Raw genomic sequence first — 23,102 nt, 5'->3', positions numbered from 1 at the left:
GCTCTAAACCCAAAAATAATCTCTAGGCCCCAAACCATTTACCTTTATTAGTACATAAAATCATTATCAAATTACAGGCTCTAAGACTCTTCTAGCCCCGGATATGGTAAGTGTTTTATCTCATCTTATCATTATAATTTATTTAAATTTTTACACAAAATATAATAAAAAATATAATTTTTTTAAATTTTAAAATAATAATAATATTAAAAAATAATATTTTATTCAACTTTCATCTCAATTTATCTATTTTAATTCACTATTAAAACGGTACCTAAGTGAATACATGCGCGTGTGAACTCATGAACTGGTTCTCGAGAATGGAAATACTAAAATTGTTCTCGTGATAAATTCGTGATTATGTGTTATTACTCACTACTATTTATTTATTATTTATTTATATTTTTTATTTTTGTATTTTTTATTTTTATTTGATAATTAAAAAAGTGAGTATTAATAAAATTATATTTTTTTAATTTTTTTAAATAATTAAAAATATTAAAAAAATACTTTAAAAAATTAAAAAAATTAAAATATATAGATGGATAGTAGCAAGGTGGAAGCCTATCACTGCCCGTTAAGTTCTCATGAACAGAACTTTTTAAACTTGGAAGACGTGCCTCAAGCTCATCATATGAAATATGTTTTCAGTCTGATCTCTGTATCGACGTGATAAAGTGAGAGACGACTTTTCGTAATAGATTGGCTTAAACGAGATAATATATAAATATAGCAAGTCTTGCAAGAAAAGTAATACATTTATCTAGAATTAAATTCTGCACGTTCTTGTTTGGTTCGCCAGAAAATATTCTGAAGATCGAGAGAGTGAAAGAGAGGCCCACAAAGACGAGCCAGTGCCACATCCAAACGAAAGAGACAAAACCCTTATACAGTACTGAACTGAAATTTCATATGAAAACTAATAAAAAAATAGTTTAAGAAAATATCTCCAGTTGCTTGCTTCTATTACATCCAAATGTTGTCGTGTAGAATTAAGGCAATTTCTCTGCTGGAGATCAAGAAGCCTGAGAGTATAGCCCGGCTATTTACAGAAGAGATAGATCTTAAGAGTATCAGAAAATTAAGTAAATAAAGATGATCATCAGATACCATATGATAATACATAAACCATTTAACATATCCAAAACAAAATTCCTAAATATCAACCTAAAAAAATTCCTAAAGCTCAAACGTTGATCATAAAATGACAGAAGAAATGGCCATGAAAGAAAAACCATTCGATCGGTTTCTTTCAATAGCTAGGCAAGTTGAGCTTCTCCAAAACCATGCATGTGGGAATTAGCATCCAACGGAAGAAGTGGGAACTCACCAAGCTCTTGGATAAAACCCTCCAAGTCTGCAAAACCGCCCAAGAACCCACCTGATTTCTCGCCATTCCACATCCCTTCCTCGTCCTTAACTCTCTCCCTTGACTCCAGACCACGAATCATAGGTCGGAGCTCTATTTTCTTCGCCACTGGCTCGCCGGATGTAGCAGTTCTCGGCTTTTCTCTTCCGGTAATTCTTGGTTTCTCATTGCCGCCCTTTTCTGTACTGGGTTTTCCGGTGAGTCGTTGCACTAACTCGCGGAAGTTTGCTGCGTCGATTTTGATGATTTCGGGTGCAAATATGTGAATTATGCGTATCTTTGGTTTGGGTTTGGATATTTTCTTTGAATCTTGGTGCACGGCTAGATCAGGAGTTGAAGTCGAACATGGCTTACAACTTTGCTTCTTTGTTATCACCTCCATTGGAAAATGCTCAGAGAGAGAGAGAGGTGCGGAGAAGTTGGTGTGTTTGTTTAGAAGAAAGGAAGGGATGCTTATATATATAGATAGAGAGCGAGAGAGAGAGAGAGAGAATATATATAGGTGGAGAAGAAGTGTTAATGGAGATTGTTTGATGGAGAGGGCAATAGAAAAAGAATTAAAAAAAACAAAAAAACAAACAAGCTGGCTCTGTGTTGGGAGCAAGTAGTAGTGGATGAAGCCATGTCTGGTAGATTGCAAGGAAGTCAATAAAGTAGAGAGAACTCTTGAGGGTCCCCCAATTCCCAATTTGTTGATTAGATAATTATACATATTGTGTACAGTTGTTGGTCTTCTGGCGAGATGCATGCAGCCGAGAGAACCGGGAAGATCAAAAGGATTGGTATATATGCATATATATATATATATATATCATCATCCTGGAATAAAAAAAAAATGACATATAGGATAATTTTCTTTGTGATCTCTATGAAATCATTGCAGATTTTGATGTTAATTGTTATGATATATATAGGATGAGGCTTCAGGATTCTTACCAAACTGGCGGCCAAAAAGATATTATGGCCATGCATGCTTCGTTTTATAAGTTTGCACAATCTGCCAGGTAGAACCCCATTTATTCTTGATCATGGAAAACATGAATATTCCTTAATATATATATATATATATATTTATATATATATATATATGCTTACCATATTACCATATATACATGCACTGGTTTGGAGTTGGGATCGCTCATAAACGAGCACGTACGGCCATGGGTACTATTTTGGCTCCCATGATCATGTCATATCTCAACCTATGAGAATCCGCTTGGTCGTTTGAATAAAACCCGAAATCATGGCTTGCCCAATCTTTACAAACGACAGCTAGCTAGCTAGCCGTTCGTAATCAGCGTTGCAGATTATCGACACGAGATCGGGAGTTCATAATTATTTATCTTCGCTCCCTCGGCCGGCCTCAGTCCCTCTAATCTTTTTAATTCCCTTTTCATATATATTTTAGTAATTAATTAAGTTACTAAATATTCTCTGATTTTGCACCTTCATGCATGAACTCCAACATTTAAACATCATTCGGATTGTTTTATAGTTCAGCAAGTACTCATTGAAATACTTGAAGTATTGTTTTCTGGTTGATCAGCATTAACAAATCATTGATTATTTGAAGTTTTGAACTGATCAATATTGTAGTGTTTTTTTCAAATAAAAACTATTTGGCCATAAATGTTAAACAAAAGGAAACCCACAAAATAGTGTGGTTTAAAGTATAGTACGTTAAATTGTAAAGTAAATATAACTGATCATATAAAGTCACTTCACTTTATAAATTTACTTTTAAATAATCTCTTTATATTTGTAATACATCTCAAAACAATAAATATGCTGCTTTGAGGTTGAACGTACAGTTTTTCATTCATGTTTGGTACAATCTTTTGTGCCATGTTTTTAAACTATTTTGCAAATTTGTGACTATTTATTTCATAACAGTTAAAGATGTGTTTCACAGCTTTCCACACACGATCACTTGCAACCAAAGAGTAAAGGGGCTTGAGGGTTCGATGGGACGCCTCTGATGCCTAAGTCAGTGAAGAGTAATATGATTTCTCCAGCTAAAAATCCATATGAGATCATAATCGTACATGAACCCCTACAAACAGAGTTTTGTGACTTTTTCGGATAATATTAATTGATAACCGTCCCTCTTGTTATTTGAAATTAAGTCTAAAGGATATTAGGGCTTATTTTATCTCCAAATGAGCCAATAACATTTTCATCCTAAGTGTTTAGGCAGTTAGTGATCTGACTCCATCCAGATCACGCTCATACGAGGTTAGGCCTTGGATTCATTAGTTTAATATTGGACCATACCTTGACCCAAGCTCATGATAATACCCAGCGGGCGTTTAGAAGATGATTAAGCCCCTTCCAATAACTTTCTGACTAAACCTTGTTGATGATCATCTGCATTTTGTACACATGCATATTTGGATATAATTTTATGCCTATAATTATTTCATTCTTGGTGTCTCTTTTCTATTCTACCTCTACTATGTAAACACCATAAAACAAAAAATATATATACAATCTTGTATTATTCTTTTTTACAAGTTTCTTAATTATGTGATTGAATCCTGACAGGTAAGCCTGTCGCTTCTTCTATGGGGTTGAGTTTTGGGACGTATATATTTTGGATTTAATGGCTAGGGATGAAAAAAAAAATTGGTAAACCGGACCGGTGGGTTTCAAAATCGGTCAAAATCGATCCGGTTCCAATTTTCATTTTTCTAACACCAGGCAGGATTGGTTCATATATATTTTTAATTTTTTATATTGTATAAAATATTTTTTATATTATATCTAATTTTTATATATAAAATATTTTTATATTATATGATAAATTACTAATTAATATAAGATCAAATTTTAAAATCCTATATGAATAACTATGTATATCATTATAGTCTATTGTATTAATAGTTATATTAATATTATATCACTATATATTATAATATACTATAATATATCACTATATGTAGTCTATAATACAATTATAATATATATTATAATATATCATAATATAATATCACTATATTATTATGTACTATAATATATTATATTATATATACTATATAATATAACGGAAAAATCGAATAGAACCAGAACCGGAACTGATAAAATCGAAAATACCTGTTTAGGGATATAGCTAGTGCGGTATCAGTTCTTCAAATCTCAAAACTGATATATACTGATTAAGTTTTAAAATGTGTCTAAAATCGGATCAAACCGAACCGGTTATATCCCTACTAATGGCATGAAAGTAACCTGAAGGGCGATACTTAATTGAGACATGGCAGCTGTATTTGTTATTCTTATACTAATTAACACGCCATACATGATTATAACTTGACAAATTAAATATGTTTCATAAGTTTTTATGAAAAATATTTATATTTGCAAATGGGATCGAAAAAGATCATCATGGGGCTGTGCAGGACAATGACTTTTTGAAATGAGTAAAAGATGGAGAAAGATTAGTTGGGACGTACAGATAAAAAAATAGCCAAGGATATGTTAATAAAGAAGAATGCTATAGAAATTTAGAAATTTGTTTTTACATAAAACGTTATATTCAATCTTATAATATAAATAATTTTATAAGTTAATATATCATATTGATACATCAATTTATAAATTTATTTTATACAATTTTTTAGATATTTTTTTTAGAATAAAACACCTAAAATAAAAAATAAAATAAACAAAGAGATGTGCATATATCGTACGTGGCTGATGGTATCATAACCGTCGGATTGCAAACAGATCTGACGTCTTTGACACACGCAGATATTATTTCCGCGTTTGCGTCAGCAAAGCGAAACAACACCCGAGATGCTCATGCCGACTGGGCCTGCCCAAACGGGAAGAGTACGTACGTACGTGGAAGGATTTTAACCGCCACGTGGCGATGTATGCGTGCCAACGCCAACGCCGTCTTCAGACTTCAATTCAGAATGAGTTTTGTTATTTGTGTTTTCTACCTATCACATCATATTTTTTTTTTTTAAATTTTTTTTTGTTTTTAAATTATTGAATTCTTCTAATCATAATTTATATACTATAGATTTAATAAGAACAAAAAAAAATATATATAATATATAATATATAAAGATGATTAATAAAATTTTTCATTCAAAATTTCAGCCAACCAATTATAATTAAATAAATAAACATTACACTAAAGTTATTATTTGTCAACAAAAACCCACATTGTATATAATAGGACCTGCTCGGTTGTAGTCTGGTAGACATTTTAAACCCAACTCAATTCTTAAAGAATTGAAATTTATGTCGTTTGGAGTGTATTTGTGCTGCGTTTTAAACTGGCGTACTACTATATTCACTTTATTTTGGGTCAACTAAAAACTCCCAATAATTGTATACCAAGTGGCACTCATTGCAACCAAGTGGGAATTTTTATGGATTTCATTAACATGTGTTATAGTTCTTTGTTTTTCACTAAACACTATACAAAATAAAAAATGGATGAGAAAAACCATCTATATATATATATATATATATATATATATATAATTGTTCTAAAGAAATCCCTGCATAAGGAAGCAGCAACTATACATGAGTACTCTAAAATATAGTAGAGGATAGTTAAGAGGTTCATTATCCACGTAATAGTCTATATATATGTCAATGATATCTTTAATTAGTCAAATTGAGTTTCTTAAATACTTATTTAAACCTTGTGGTATTAGGTGAAAGCAAATAAGTAGGCACTAATTATTTAAAATCACACAAGTTGGATCAAGAATTGTATAACATGTTTTTAAAATGATCTGATTTTGACAAGTTTGGATGCTTGCAACCACCAATTGTCATTTGGTCTATCAACTAAACCTTGACACTCCATCATTTTTTGTCACTAATAGACCTGTTCATCCAGCCTGGATTTTTTCCCGGCCCGATTTGGAACCCGGACAATCAGGTTTCAGTTGTGGGTTCCAGCCTGGAATAAATCTGAGTACACCCAATCTAAGTACAGTTATAAACCTATAATCTTGTTTTTTTTTTTGTTTGAATGGTTTGATTTTCTTTTTTTGTTTATTTCTAGCAACTAAATGGACAGAAATTCAAATGAAAAATGCATATTATGTCCAATGAATCATCAATTTTATGTTTTTATTTACTCTATTCTCTATGTGGTTTTTTATTGGTGGTCAATGAACATTTAGGTTTTGATTTAAAAAATTAAATAAATAGAGTTTGAATGTTATATCAACATTTTTTTTCATGAAAAAATATATATAAAATGTAGGCTTTGATTAAAAAAAAAAAAACCGAAAACCAGGTGCAACCCGAATCTCAAGTTCTGGGTTTTTAAAAATCGGTTTCAATCCGATTCCGCCTTGGGTTTGACATGGGCTCACCTAATCTGGATTTCAGACAAGTTTTGAAACCTGGGTTCTTGGGTTGGAACCTAGATGAACAATACTAATCACTAATTGATGTTTGATATTAAATCAGGAGAACACCTAGCTATTATTAGTCTTTTTAAAAAAAAACCGAGTATGAAAATCTACCTCCTTCAAAATCCCTAATGTCTTCAATAGGACCAGTGATGTGCTTTTCATATAAGGACGATGCTACAGCTCTCGCTAGGGGCTCCCATTGGAGCTATAGTATGTATTTTTATGTGTTTTTTTAAGTAATTTTTTATATAGATTTTTTTAATACTTTTATAAATATTTTTAAAAAATAAAATAAATTTAGAACATCATTAAAAACACTTCTTTAATTAAAAAGTAAAAAAAAATTATTAAAAAATACTTCCTTAATCACGAAGTAAAATAAAAAATCATAAAATATAATTTTTTATTTTATTTCATGATTAAAAAGATATTTTTTAATAATATTCTGAACTTTTTTTATTTTTTAAAAATATTTAAATTTGTTAAAAAAATCTATATAAAAAATAATTTAAAAAAAATATATATAAAAAACATATATTAAAGCTCCAACAGGAGCCCCAACGAGAACTCTTAACATTATTCTTCATATAATCCCCCTCATGAGGACATGAGGAACGGTATTGTTGTGCTGATACCATTTATTATTGCGTGGACAACTTAAAAAGAATAACAAGGCAGTCTTGATAAATGATAACAGAATAGCAGCTTCGAACGATTGGATTTTAATGTATTATAAGGGCCACTTGACTGGACTAGGCCAGGTTTCTATACAAAGAAAGCCTACAACACACAAAGAATATGCAGGCCAGCTTGTCATGACCCTCTGACCTCGGTTCAGTAGGCCTAAAACGTCCGTTACCTGGAGTGGTCAGCTAGCAGGGCAGGCCATTTAATTAGTCGGCTATCACCAGAAGAACATTTCGATGGCGTTTTTTTTTTTTTTTAATACATATTTTCCTCCCTATATCTTAATGGGCTTGAGAAGCGCTCACAAGAATATTGGTAATGGTTTATGCATCTACATATATTTAAGAATAATTTTACATATAAAAAAAACTTTCATATTGATTTATGCATATTTGAATCAAATAATAATAAATTATTATTATTTTTTATTTATTTCTTAAAATTATTTTTTTATATATATTTTACATTTAACATCCACTTTGTATTATCAACTTAATACAAATTTTATGTATCAAAATTATCTTAATATAAATTCTACAAAGTTGATTTTAATAAGTAGGAGAGAGAACAAAATAGTAAAATAATATTTGAAGAGTGAACAGTGATTATTCAAATTTGAAGAAGCGCTATTTATAGCTATGCAAAAATTTAGAGATGTATAAGCCAATATAGATGAATTTAAAGACGTATTCTTTAAATTTAAAGATGAAGATGAAGATAGAGAAGCCACTACCAATATTCTAAGGGAATGAGAAACGAAGGCTCAATCCAAAACGAATAGACTCTTCAGCCCAACCCACGGGTAGCCCCTTGGACGCAACCTCCATAAGAGAGCGTACTGCAGGGAGATGAGACTCGACGTCCTGGAGACCCCTCGAATAGCATCCAGCCCTTAAGTACTTGTCGGCGTAACAAATGGGAAGTAAATGGGATCCTCGATCTTCCGACAAGGAGACATCGACAGACTTGTTAGATCTCCACGTCGAGTTGCCTCTAGAGATCTAACAAGACCACCAAGGACGCCAGCATGGTAAGTCAAATCAAAAAACCACGCTGCATTAATAGCACCACTATTCAAGCTACATGTCACATCAATGACATTGTCGTAGAGGTACGTCACATTAAATGATTTTGACAAGAGGAACAATGTCGCCTACTCTTTTTAAAAAAGAGTATGATTCATTATTAAAAAAACTAATTTTTTAAAATGAGTTTCATATTTATTTATTTTTTCAAAAGGAATACATAGTATTTACACACTCCGTAATCGTAAATATCATTTTTGTAGATAAAAAATCTATGCATACTGGAGGAAAAGGAAATAGAAGGGGAAGAAGGAGGGGGCGGGGAAAAAAGAGAATATCAGAACCCTTCTCAAAGTGGAGGCCGTCTAATTGTTGGTTCTAGTGATGGAGATAGGAGATCATGGGAGAGCGCCCACGAGCATATACGCTTCAAAAGGTAAATGTTCTGAATTAATTCTCAAGCCATGACGATTCACATATCATATCAAGTCTCAAGATGTTCCAAATAGCTAGGTTACAAATAGATGTGCTTAAATATTGCTTTCTTCTCATTATTCAAGAAACAATATTATTTATGAGATCAGGATCAGAACGTAAACAGGCATATCTTGTCTTTGTTTCGACCATGATGAGGTACGTACGTACGCAGGCCGACAACAGATCTAATTCGCAGTAAGCATATTACAACTTGGATTATACCTATAAAGGAAATTAAGCTAATATATAGTAGGCATGAGTTCCAATGATCGAGCAGTACTACTACAGCTTATTGGCGTACCAGAAGACACCTTTGCTCTGGGCGCCACCTTCATCCGGTTCAACATAAATGCACTCCTTTGCCTCCCTCCACGTTGCCTTATAAATTGGTGTCCCGTCAAACTGATAATAATCTCCCAAAATAGGTTTTATTGCCTTCGTGGCCTCCATTGCATGATAATGCGGCATCGTCGAGAACAAGTGGTGCGCCACATGCGTATCTGTGATGTTGTGGAAAATCTTGTTCAAGATTCCATAATCCCTGTCAACTGTTGACAAAGCTCCTCTCAACCAGTCCCATTCGGTGGAATCGTAATGGGGCAACGAAGGGTGAGTGTGCTGCAAAAACGTGATCAGCACCAAGAACCCATTCACGACCAGCAAAGGTCCTCCGTAAATACATAGAACCCAAGCAAGTCCCTTCGCCATGGCAAGGCGGTAAAGCCCGTAAAAGACGGCAAGAACACCGGCATCAGAAATGTATATCTGGAGTCGCTGGCGATCCGAGTAGATGGGGCCATAAGGGTCGTAGTGGCTTGCAAACTGATCATAGGGCCTGCCGGAAACGTTAAATGTGAGGTACAGAGGCCAGCCGAGAATGAGTGTGATGGCAAGTGTGAGGACTCGGCCTGGTGGATTGTTAAGGTATTTGGAGTACCATCCGATGCTGGATTTTTTCTTCGGAACAAAGACTTCATCTCGCTCAAGGGAACCTGTATTAGAATGGTGGCGGCCATGGCTGTACTTCCAGGAGAAGTAAGGGACAAGAAGACCGGAGTGGAGGATGAAGCCAACCAAGTCATCGAGCCATTGGTAGTCACTGAAGGCATGGTGGCCACACTCGTGAGCTATGACCCAGAGGCCAGTGAGGACACAACCTTGGGAAATCCAGTAGATTGGCCAAGCCAGGTATGAGAGAAGTTGATGAGGAAGGTGGTGGATCAAGTAATTGGTGGCAATGTAGAGGAAGAGAGAGGCTAGTGCGAGGTCGTAAACAACGTAGGAGAAAGAGCGGTATACAGAACGCTGGAAACAATGAGGTGGGATGGCTTTCTTTATCTGGCTCAGTGTAAATGGGGGCTTTGTGTGGGGAACTCGCTTCAGCGGCCTGTCGGATTGATCAGACTTGTTGGCAGTCGGGAGAGCTGTCATTCGACCACCGGCACCCATCGTTCTTCAACCTGCAAACAAAGAGAAGTGGCATGTGATATATCTAACACAAGAAATGCTAATTGGTCTAAGATTTTACAAAAGCAATTGATAAATAGACAACTCAAGGAGAGACAATATAAAAGTTATTGCCCCCAAACTAGGACAAAAGTATTTTCTTTGATTAGTGCTCATGAAATTAAAATATAAATTAAAAAAAAGTACATGTCTAAGTGCAGAATGATAGTAAATACTAAATACAATCTTTAAGAACGTCGCAATTTCGTGTATTACCTTTTTTTTAAAAAAATAAATAAATAAATAAATAAGTGGACCGAAAAAATAAAAAAACAGTTTTCCCTATGTACGTACCAAAAGCGAGTCAAGCGACTATTCGTTATTTGCGGGTGCTTGGAACGCCAGAAGGTGGATAACACTCCACGTGGCACGTACCGCATTCAAGGTGCAAGCAAGAGCCACGCTTTTATTACGGGATTCATACGAAGGCGGCTATCTTTTTTACACCTCACCGGTCTATCCCTTATTTTTACAGGCCAACTTTAGACATGACTACCATAGATTTCTTAAAAATCAAAACATTAAATCCTACGTGTAAATAATATAGACCATAATATTATATTTCTTTTAATTATATAAAAAAATTGATTCGATAAATTATAAAAAAAATCTTAATCCGGTCGTCCGCCCTTTCCATTTACTATCATTCAATTCATTGCATTAATACTGCCTCAATTTTTTATCTTATATTTAAAAAACGCACGTAAGCAATTGTATTCACAAAAACATGTGTACTTATTTTTGTGAATACATGAAAAGGGAGCGAGTGACAACAAACATCTCATTACAACAATCAAAATTAAAAATAAATAAAAGCCAGTTTTAGAACCAAAAATCCTTGTCCACACCCATTAAAGTTGACCGGACATCCGAGGTTTTTTTTTCCTTCGCTTAATTTATTTCGTTTGGTAAAAGTGAAAGGACATCTGCAACTCCGGTAACTTCGGGACGACTGAAGAATCGGTGTTTGATAAAAATGAACGACGTCCATCCTTAATACCCGAATAAATAAAAGGACGAGCTGAAAGAAAGATGTTTAGAAAATAATAGGTCGAGAGAAATTTCGCAGGGAAGAAAGAGACGAAGAAGAAGTAAGAACGACGATGACGCGTTTCATGCAAATAATTAAAAAAAAAAAAAAAAGGCCCCCACAGATGATTTTATAATACAGCAAGCTCCATTGAAGAAAAGCAATTAATCGACAGATTAATTTCTCGGATCCAAAGCATTAAAGAAAAGAAAAAATTAACCGCTAAAAATATAAATCTGAGGTTTAAAATTAGATAAAAATGAAAACGTACGACTCAAATTTGAATACGATAATGCACGCAATTAGTTTCTTTGCTTGAGCTCAAGCTAAGAGCATTTCTTGAACCAGGATGTACGTACAAATTTAAGGAAGATAAAAAATGAAAAAGCTAGTTCAGGTGTTGACAAAGGAAACAAATTAAGAACAATAAACTGACCTTTTACAACGTACGTCTAGATCTTTAAGAATAAAATATTCAAAAGCATATATACGGCGAGAGGAAAACTTCCAAAAGCTCCGATTGGCACACGATTTTCGACATTCAATCACAAAGCACGTACGGATCGAATCATATGTATAACAACAACAAGAAAAAACAAAAAAGGAAACAGAGAGAGGGAACATTCATGCACGAAACAAACCAGAGAGAAACTAATATATAAACATTAGGAAAGGCACAAATTAAAATACTTACCGGAAAATAGAGAAGCTAGCTAGCTCCCGAAACTAATCAATCTCTCTCTCTCTCTCTCTCTCTCTGTGAACGGAAACGCTGGCCGATGGATAGGAATAGCCGGAATGTCTTTAGGCCTTCAACGATGCCTCTGTATTTAAAGCTTTCTAATTTCCCTCTGCCGAGCCTCTCTCTCTCTCGCTCTCTCTGTAATTTGATATTCCGCACACGTCGCAATCATTAATTTCATTAATTTTGTTTTTCTTTTCTTTGTTATCTGCCATTTCGATAATCAAGTTATTTTATAATTAATTTACAGCATATATAAAATGGAACGTAATTTTATAATATTAAAATTTATTTTTAATAAGATGACATAATTTTATTAATTATTTAAAATAAATTGTAAAAAAAATTAAAAAATTATATATAAATGTATTCTCAGATTCCTTACTCTATTAAGATGAATGTAAATAAAAATAATTATTGATGACGACAAAAACCATCCAAAACATCAGCTATTTCACAATCTGAAATAAGAAAATCTCATATATAATTTTAGCATTTTGCTATACGTCGACCATTATTCAATTCTACACTTCATACAATTTGATACATATATATATATATAATTTTTAAGGTGTTGAGTATTTTTCATAAAGTATATTGGAGTGTGAAATAATGAATAATAACTAAAGATAAGAATTATTCATAATTTTAACTACAACGAGAGGCTATTAAATATTATTAGGTTTCATTATTGCGTACTCTTTGGCCTAACTACCCACACCCCCACCAAGAAAATTTAATCAAATTTGTAAAATTTTAAAATTGAATGTTACATGTATCATGTGATTAATGTGATTAATACTAGTCAATTGTTTTTTTTTTTTTTACTTTTTTTTTATGAATGATTGGGACAAGTATATCGATATTATTGAGATTTTATGCAGTTATTTGAATTTTTTCAATTAGTCAGAAAGGCCGACTTGGTATTATATATTTTATGAGTCAAAAACTTGAACGAGAAGAGATGTCAAGATTTTAATGAGTTAAGCTTAATTTCTTTATCACAAATAATGATATGATAATATTATTATTTTTATTATTTTGTTTTGAAAATTCAAACCCAAGGAGCCCTCTTTTCTACGTATGTACTAACAGGTTGGAACACGCGCGTGCTTGTTAAAATAACGTCCGTTATATCTATAATAGATTTTGGTTCATTATTTTATGTGTTCTAGATGTTTAATTAACTATTATATATGTTGAATTACTTTAGGCTGCGTTTGTATATTGAACTAAACTCAATTTTTTATAAATAATAATTAGAGTTATGTGAAGTTCATTTAAATTTAATTTAAAATATGTTTAGATGTTAATACGAGTTTATTACTTTTTATAAAAAATTAAAAAAAGATAGTGAATCTCACCTATAAATATATATTAAGTTGAAAAAGATTGTAAATCTCATTTTTCTTGTAGTGACGTTATTATAATTTCGTTCAATTAATTAGCTTGGACAACATGAGCCACAACTTTTTGTTGTAGCTATGCTATCCAAGCATTCCAATTTTCCTTTTATTTCTCTATTTTTACTTCTGATATTTTTCTATAAACATCCTTTCGGTTATTTTTAAATTTCTTTAAAAAAATAAATTTATGAAATTGGAATCTATAATCTGATTTAGAAAATTTATGACCAACATAAATTTGATATAAAGGTATTGTAGTGGAAGGTTGGCGATAATAATATTAATCATTGGTTACAGCAACTCAAACTTGAACACACATGATATTTCGGTATGAAGTGTTGAAAGATTTATGGAAAAAATAACGAGTCATTCTTTTATGGCAAAAATAATGGGTCAATTTTTTTTATTAGCTCGTGTAAAACATGACTTTACACCACGTCCGGTTCAAAAGCCGGCTCAAGTATTAAACATATGATTCAAAATGTGTCAGATCAACAAATGTAAATAGAGAGCTAAGAGTAACATTGCTTCGAAAACAAACAAAACAAGGTGAGTGGGGGATACGGGAGTTGTAATAAGGCTCCACCAACGGAATATAGTTCAAAGTGTCCAGCACATGCAATTAAGCAGTGGAAACCATGACACCATTGAAAGCTTGACTTCAATAAATCTTTCCCACTGGAGGGGTTCAACTAATTTTGTATTTTGTATTTTGTACTTCGTCCTGCAATGAATATAGTCCTGCAATGAATATAGATAGTGACTGCAGGATAGATCAGTTTGAATTTTGTAATCAAACGTAACTTAAATATTGTGTAAGGAGATTTTTCCCACTTCACAATCACCAGGATAATGTTTGAAATTAGGTGTCAAGTAGGAAAAAAAAATCAAGTGATTGATAGGACAAATCAGTCTGACATCGCTCAGTCATATTTTGAACCTGAGAACTCGTATAGAACGTAGCGGGAAATGCAGAGAACTCTTGATCTGCCAATATAGGAACATCTACAGCTTATAAAGGATAAAGTAAGGCCTGAAAATTACGTCGCATTAATGACATTACTACCGAGCTACACACCACATTGATGGTACCGTCGCAGAATTACGCCACATTAAAAGACTATGACAACAGGAATAGTAGGAAGGGCATGAACTTCGTGAAAACAAACACGATCTACACCTTTCCAGACCCATGGTATAAATAGCAAGTCTCAGATATGAGAAAACTCTCTGATCTCTAAATTATTTCATTTATTTACAAACTTCTAAGAGAATTTATTAATTTTGGTACTAGAGACTCTCCGGTCTCAAGGCTGCCCCTAGTTGCATTCTTCTATATCTTTTGCAGACCTAATTTTAAAGATCTAAGTTATCGAAATCTGACCTAAAAACGTGCAAAACACGACATTAACATATTGCATACAGTGATTTGTTGAAAATATTCAACGTATAAAATAAGCGATAGATCAGTTTGAATTTTGTAATCAAACGTAACTTAAATATTGTGTAAGGAGATTTTTCCCACTTCACAATCACCAGGACAATGCTTGAAATTTGGTGTCAAGCAGGGAAAAAAAATCAAGTGATTGATAAGACAAATCAGTCTGACATTGCTCAGTCATATTCTGAATCTGAGAACTCGTATAAAATGTAACGAGAAATACAGAGAACCCTTGATTTGCCAATGTGGGAACATCTACGGCTCATAAAGGATAAAGTAAGGCTTGGAAACTACGCCGTATTAATAACACCACTATCAAACTACACACTACATTGATGGTATCGTCATAGAACCATGCCGCATTTAAAGACTACGACAACATGAATAGTAGGAAGGACACGAACTTCGTGAAAACAAACACGATCTGTACCTTCCCAGACCCATGGTATAAATAGCAAGCTTCAAATATGAGAAAACTCTCTGATCTCTAAATTCTTTTATTTATTTACAAACTTTTAAGAGAATTTACTAATTTTGACACCAAAGACTCTCCGGTCTCAAGGCCGCCCCTTGTTGCATTCTTCCATATTATTTGCAAACTCAATTTTAAAGATCTAAGTTGTCGGAGTCTAACCCAAAAATATGTAAAACACGACATTAACATATTGCATACAGTGATTTGTTGAAAATATTCAACGTATAAAATAAGCGATACCTCTAAGAAAAAGATTTAATCTATAAAGAAATCTTATCAAAGTAATAAAAAATTAATCTGATACATTACATCATATTCTAAAATTGTTTTTTATTTACTTTTAATTTTATCGCAATCATATCCTAACGTTGTGGTTCATGTAACTCACGTGACGTAAGGATAAATTAAATAGTCTAAGGAAAATAGTAAATACAGTTTATATTTTAAATATGTAAATTGTGCACAATCTTTTTAAAATAAATAAAGCCCACCGTATTTTTAATTTCTTTGGTCGAAATAAATGAGAGGGATATTACATCTTAGCCCTGGGCAGACAAGGCAAGGAGATAGCTCTCTTTCACGAACGTTGATCGATAACCGACTGACTGACTGACTGACTGGCTGGCTAATTTCCATGATCATTTATTGATAATTAAATAATTATCATATGTGCCTAATTATGATAGGGCAATGCTACAGTTGCTGCTGGGGGCTCCCACTGGGGTGTAATGTTATTTTATGTGTTTTATTTAAGTAATTTTTTATATAGATATTTTATTATTTTAAAATATTTTTAAAAAATAAAATAAATTTAAAACATCATTAAGAAAATACTTTATTAATCAGAAAGTAAAAAAATATATATTAAAAAATATTTTTTTAATCATGAAGTAAAATAAAAAATTATAAAAAATATTTTTAAAAAAATAAAATAAATTTAGAACATCATTCAAAATACTTCCTTAATTAGAAAGTAAAAAAAAAAAAATCATTAAAAAATACTTTCTTAATCATAAAGTAAAATAAAAAATTATTTTTTTATGATTTTTTATTTTATTTCGTAATTAAGAAAATATTTTTTAATAATATTCTGAATATTTTTTATTTTCTAAAAAAATTAAAAAAATCTATATAAAAAATAATTTTAAAAAAAATACATAAAAAATATACTACTAATCTCCAGCGGGAGCTCCCAGCGGGAAATATAGCATTTCCCATTATCATATAGGATCTTAGTAGTTGTGTCCAATAAATAATTGACAATGTTTTGTCAATTATTTTGCTGTCTCAATACCTAATAATATAGGCGAAGAATATTAGAAAAAGAAAGGGAAAAAAATACAGAAATCCCTCTCCCTATCGTCTGATTTATAATCATCTATAAAATCTAAGTTTTGACAAAATGATCCCTCCATACATTACAAAATTAACATGTCCAAAAGACTTGGTTGGTTCTCTTCTCGATTATAAGCTGGAAATTATTCATGAATAAGTCTAAAGTCCAAATTATAGTTATTGCGAGTGGAGAGGCGCCATCATGACCTAAAGAAAGTCTTTTTGGGCATTTGTTCTGCTTCTGATGTTAGTGTAATTTTGGTATGCAAATTCATTAATCAATTCCAATATCTGTGCTCTCACTTTGAGCACTTGTATTGGTTTCTTGTTCAAAATCATATCTTTTAAAAATTGATTTTGTATATAAAAAAAAACTCTTATATTAGATTATATATTTTTAAATAAAATAATAATAAATTTTTTTATTTTTTTAAATTATTATTTTTAATATATTTTACAATTAACAACATGTGCTCGAAAATACGAATTTCATATATCTAAATATTACCAATTTCATATATCAAAATTATCAATTTTATCAATAAATATTAATATGTACTAAAAAACATTTTGTATCATCAACTTAATACAAATTTCATATATCAAAATCATCTGAATACAAATTACACAAAGTGTATTTTAATAGGTATGAGAGAAAAAAATTGTAAAATAATGTTTGGAGTGAATAGTATTTCTATTATTTATAACTATGCAAAATTTTGAAGATGCATAATTTAATGTAGACCAATTTAGAGAGATATTATGTAAATATGAGATAAATATGAAGATGCATAAGCGATTGTCAATGCTTAGGATTGGCAAAAGATGAAGTAAATTTACCAAAAAGTATTCAACTTGAAGAACCAAATGGTACTACCTCCGGCGATATATACTTCAAGAACATGATAATTTCATTTGCTTATTCTGAATTACGAAAATGGCAAACCAAAAGATTCAACTGCTTACGTGGTTCATTCAGTAGATGGTTTTATACGATGATTAACCAGGATATAAAAGCATATACTCGATGATAATGGCTATTTGTTTGGCATTTATACTTATTTACCTCTCAGTATTTTAAAGAGAAACAAGCCGAGGGAAATTTTTTAATGACTCAGCGTTCATCCTCCCCGGATTGCCCCAAGTTTTACCAAATTCAAGGTACCGTCTTGGCAAGCCAGATAAAAAACCAAAACGCCAAGTCGCACATTAGCAAAATGCAATAAGAAAAAAAAAAACATCTACTTTTATAAGATAAATTATGGTTAAGAAAGCTAAGAATAGCTCTTGAAACAAACAAGAATCCCAAAAACTCGGATGTCATAATCTCATCAATCCACTGCGTTGTATTGCATTGGCGACAATCCAAAACATACCTCCCCACTAAAACAAGACTGCACGACAACTTGTGCAATGAACTAATCAAGGGGAAACCAGTCTTCACACCCCTGATTTCCGCAGTTCAGCAGCACCATGGGCAAAGTGACATCTTTCTCCAAAGGTGCACGATCCTTTACTAAAATTCTCACACAGCTTAGTCTTAAAGTTGCTTCCCGCTGGAGCTGCAGCTCCAGTCATTCCATGGGTTTTTGGAGGGCCAGACACAGAAACAGTCACGATTAGCTGTCTCACCATGGCACTTGCCTCCTTTATCTGTTCAAACGTCCCCTCAAGTTCAATGTTCCTGAGATTGGGATCAGACTCGTGTTCTCTAATTGAAAGCTTGGCTCCTGTCTGGCGACATATCTGCTTGGAATTCACACCACCCTTCCCAATTATTGCTCCAGCAAGGGAAGCATCAACACTGATTTTCGCTGTAGCTGAAGCACCAAAGCTAGCAGCAGGGCCAGGTGGGGGTGGCTCCATACGACCACCCATACGACCGGGAATAGGTCCCATGGAGCGTGGATCTTCATGGGATGGAGCAATAGGCTTACCAAGTTCCCACTCATTATGAGCAAAATGGCATTTGTCACCAAACTTACAGCCTTCAGCAGTATTATACTTGTTGCACATTCGGGTTTTAACTGAAGGGGCAGAGCCATTTTGGATAGTTGGTGGCCCTGCCATGTTTCTAGATGCCGCAGGAACAGCAGGGGCCAAATTCATCATCTGGGCCACAGCATTATAACCGCCAGTAACATAGTGCAGGAAGTGGCAACTCTCACCAAAGGGACAGCCAGCGGTACTGCAATCCAAAACATAATGTCAGATCACACTAAATACTTGATAACAATATGCTGCACCTCAAGCAATATAAAGAACAAAAACCATCACTACAATGCACAAGTTGTCGCATATGAATGAATTTATGGATAATGAAACAAATACAAACAAAAATTACCACTCGCCTATAAGCTCACAGAACAAAAAGTTTAGCTGCAATTACATGCTTTTTTTTTTTTTTTTTTTTAATGTCGGTGAACCTCTCCAAGGTAGGGCCCTTCGGACCCACCCCTACAGAGTAAACCCCGGTCCCGTGCACTGCACCCTCAGAAGTTTCCCTACACAAAATTGGTTAAATCGTTGGCTTTTTACCAAGGGGTGTGGGCCCAAATGATTGTTTGCACCCATGAAGTGTTGAACCTTGGACCTTGAAGGGAGTGATACCTCAAGACCAAGACCTTCACCACTTGGGGTTGCAATTACATGCTACATGAGACGTCAAACTAAATTGTTGGATTCCTTGCCTTGGAAGGACCTATGAAAAGTAAGGCTTCAGAACTTAATTCCCTAAAATATTCTATTGCCACCAAGGTTGTATGCTTCAAATGTAAATAAACCCCACTCTATAACCATCCTCTCCTCGGCAGATTCTCAGAAACAAATCCGCATCTAGCTTGGTTTCATTAGGCAGGGAGCCAAATGGACTGGACCTTAAGACCAATTGATAAATCCAGAGAGTAGAAACTAAAGGATTACTTCCGCATCCCCCACCCCAAAAAAAATGACGAATGTATCTACGTCTTCAAAATAGGACACAATGACAGGGGTGAGCAAAATAATGGCCACCCCTGCCTGACACCGAAGGAAACCAACTGACATTGGTTAGTTATCAAATTGTGGAACTGATGTGAGTCGATGGTGGAAATTAGAAATCCAAACCATACCATCCTTGAGAGGCCCCCTCACCCAAATTCCAGTCAGTACAGACTCTAATAGCTCTAACCCTCTCCCTCTACAACCATGCAACCTCCTCCCCCACTCTGCAACCGTGCCCCTAACCAACACAGCCACTCCCTCACTAAGCACCTCATACTCATGCCCTCGCATCAATTCCAAGTCATGTGAATTCCTGGATCTGATGCTCGTGGCCCTTGACATGGTAAGTAGGATGTCATGATCTATGAGCATAACTGTCTAAAGAACATAGATCTGGCAATTTGATGAGAATGAGGTTAGGTTGAAGATCCTGATCTATTATGAGATCCATTGTGTGAGGAAATCTAGTGAGTCAACTAACCAGTCGAACTAAAAATGACCGATTGTCCCTGGCTCGATTACTTAGGTTACTCAGCTCAAAATTGATGGCTGGATGCATCTAACAACCTCATCAATTAGACCATCAATATCCACTAAATACCAACTCAAGTGATTCGTGCTTACCCTTAGTTATGTAAAGCCATATTTTCTGTCTTATCAGGCCTTTAAGGACAGGTAAAAATAGAGGAGGTTGAGAATAAAAGATGCTATATAACATAAAGAAAAGCTCGACCACTCTTAGAGAGCCATCAAAAAACTTTCTTGGAAGCCAAAAGGGTTGGAAATCTCATAAACCACAAGCTAAAATCTATCCCCCTTCCTTAACTCCAAGTTGTATTTAGTTCTCCTACATATTAAAAGAAAGTCGGTTCCCCCATCAATGATTTTATCTCTACTCTTCCTAAATTGTATTTCTCTGTCTTCTTCCAAAGAACTCACCTCTCTCTTCTTCTTCTTCTTCTATTTTTTTTTTTTTTTTTTTAAATTAAAAGAATCCACTTCTTATCACTGTCTAGTACCCTTGTGGATCTTTTTGATAATCAACGCACAAAAAGAAAATAAAAAAATGAAAGACATTGGTTCTACTGATAGTTCAAATCTAACCACAATAAACCTTTGTGAAAATGCATTAAAAAGGCATACAAAATGCAAGAGATAATCTACAGAACGTACCTAGCAACTAATACAAGAGAAAACCTTCAAATTTAAAGCATATCCATCATTAGACAAGGGGTTGTCTACAACTTGCAAACCACTCCCCCTCCCTTTTTTCTTTCTTTCCCTGGATTTCTAATTTCTCATAGAAACAAAGAAAAATAAATAAATTCTCAAAAGTGGTATGATGCGCACACACACATATATATATCTTTTTATAGCCTGTCTAATTACAACAATGTGTCTTGATGTTTAAGCATGGAATGATATAATATTTTGACATACCTGAATGCGATTTACCAGACTCAACATATTAACATGTATCATACTGAGAGAATGTTGGGTTCAATTTCTGTACCAATTCACTAAAATATGGAGCAATACCATTAGATTAAATCTTACTCGATTGATAGGGACGCTTGGACTTCAATTTAGGTATAAGGTACAGAATAAATCAATTACACAAAAGAAAAACGAATCTCAATGTGACATCCTTAATACCAACTTTATTCTGGCAAAAGGTTATCTTTTGTACTTCATTAATAGCCACCAATATTCCGTTACATAGAGTTTTCTTTAGACTGCACAGTATGTACCTGTATAAGTTCTGAATGCCCAGTTCATTAGTGCAGGTTAATAATTATTATCTTGTACAATCATAATCAATTCTTACAAGAATTTATAAACATTAGAAAATGATAGGACCAAGCTCAAAATTTTATTTAGACGAGAAAAGATTTGAACCTGAAAAACTTGGTGCATGGCTTCGATTTGCTTCCTACACCAGTTGAGTCCATTTCTGTTGCAAAAAATTAGTTACTTTTTCTCAGTTAATAATCCACTGGATTCTTAGTCCAATTACTTCGACTATTTCAAACCTATTAAAATCTTGATACTGTAGATTTCATTCACAAAAAATAAAATAAAAAATCTTCCAACAAGAAATGGCCAAGAAAGCTAGAGAGAAATGTCCAATCTTTCCAATTATTGATTAAGTGGCTCCTTATGAACGCTCATTATTTTGCTATTTCGGTTTTCCGGCCATTATCTTTAAAAGTAAAAAAAAAACCATAATCTTTTTTACCACTTTTCTTTCTTTACCACAAAATACAAAAAAACACTTACCACGTGTTAGAAAACCCGTTAGGCTAAATAAACAATTAAAATCCTGCAAATTCTAGTTGACAACTTCCTAAATACCACTACATTCCATGTTTCTGTTTAACATGAATTATGAAAAAAATGAATTGTAAAAGCTAACAGGACCAGAAGAAATCGCAGTGCCTAACGCACGAAGGCAAGGAAAACCTTAAACCTAAAAAAATTACCCAAAACTCCCGAATTTTCCAATACGCCAACATACCAAGTTTCCGCTACTTACTAAGCAACCAAAGAGCATGTCATGCATAACAAGTTAAAAGCAGATCCAACGGATAAATATGTCAAAATCCGGAGAGGAAGAGAGAGAGAACTCTACAAACCTTGCTTGAACTTCTTGAAGCCACCATTAGCGTTCAACCCGGCTTCAGGCCTCCCTCTCTTGCGAGTATCCATTGGTACAGCTCACAGATCTAGATCCAAATACAAATTCCGCGTATTGCACGGCAAATACTTAAAAAGAACACCTCGGGAATAGGAGTCGAAGTAAAACCCTCTGGAAAAATGACGAACTATCGGAGGAAAAACCCAAACCCTAGACGAGGGTTTTTGTGGCGGAGGTGCAGCTCAGGTGTTGTTTGCAGGGTGGGCTTTCCAAAAGGGGGTGAGAGATGTCGATAAGTGGATATTAATTGTGGGTGAAAATAAGGTAAGCCGCCCAAGTCACGTGCGATGACGTCAGCTCAAATCCACGTTCAAACAAGATAGTTCAAGTTCGTATTTAGGGCTTTTTTCCTCGGCCCTATTGTGTAAGCCTATCTGTAAATGGGCCGAAAGACTTCTTAAATTCTAAAAAAATAAATAAAAAAACACACAACTCGCGAACACTTCTAAGAGTGTGTAGGATAAGTTTAAGAAAGGAGCAATGTCATATGAGTTTGTTACTCATCGTTTTTACCCAGCACATACCACATTTATTTTATTTTT

General features: G+C 33.7%; 3 protein-coding genes across 5 annotated transcripts; all 3 read right to left on the bottom strand.

Annotated features, from left to right (window-relative positions):
- Positions 1-1,119: 1,119 nt before the first annotated feature.
- On the bottom strand, positions 1,120-1,809 carry LOC109020746 (VQ motif-containing protein 25-like). Its single transcript, XM_019003273.2, has one exon. It carries the CDS (start codon positions 1,749-1,751, stop codon positions 1,260-1,262), a length of 492 nt encoding a protein of 163 aa, XP_018858818.2. The 5' UTR covers positions 1,752-1,809; the 3' UTR covers positions 1,120-1,259.
- Positions 1,810-9,019: 7,210 nt separating this feature from the next.
- Positions 9,020-12,373, bottom strand: LOC109021930 (delta(12)-fatty-acid desaturase FAD2-like). Of its 3 annotated transcripts, XM_035689898.1 has the most exons (3): positions 12,176-12,334; positions 11,918-11,995; positions 9,020-10,405 (listed from the first exon to the last, which is right to left on the bottom strand). In XM_035689898.1, exon 3 carries the CDS (start codon positions 10,392-10,394, stop codon positions 9,228-9,230), a length of 1,167 nt encoding a protein of 388 aa, XP_035545791.1. In that variant the 5' UTR covers positions 10,395-10,405; positions 11,918-11,995; positions 12,176-12,334; the 3' UTR covers positions 9,020-9,227. The 3 variants fall into 3 exon arrangements, with proteins under 3 accessions (XP_035545791.1, XP_018860212.1, XP_018860213.1); XM_019004667.2 differs by lacking the exon at positions 11,918-11,995 and having other exon boundaries at positions 12,176-12,373; XM_019004668.2 differs by lacking the exon at positions 12,176-12,334 and having other exon boundaries at positions 11,918-12,101.
- Positions 12,374-18,098: 5,725 nt separating this feature from the next.
- On the bottom strand, positions 18,099-22,790 carry LOC109021933 (zinc finger CCCH domain-containing protein 14-like). Its single transcript, XM_019004674.2, has 3 exons — positions 22,499-22,790; positions 21,762-21,816; positions 18,099-19,068 (listed from the first exon to the last, which is right to left on the bottom strand). The coding sequence occupies exons 1-3, from the start codon at positions 22,569-22,571 to the stop codon at positions 18,321-18,323; spliced, it is 876 nt and encodes a 291-aa protein (XP_018860219.2). The 5' UTR covers positions 22,572-22,790; the 3' UTR covers positions 18,099-18,320.
- Between the last annotated feature and the right edge of the window lie 312 nt (positions 22,791-23,102).

This window comes from Juglans regia, chromosome 4 (genome assembly GCF_001411555.2).
Source record: "Juglans regia cultivar Chandler chromosome 4, Walnut 2.0, whole genome shotgun sequence".
Lineage (NCBI taxonomy): Eukaryota > Viridiplantae > Streptophyta > Magnoliopsida > Fagales > Juglandaceae > Juglans > Juglans regia.
Note: the sequence above shows the minus strand (reverse complement) of the source record. Positions and strands in the feature narration are given on the sequence as shown.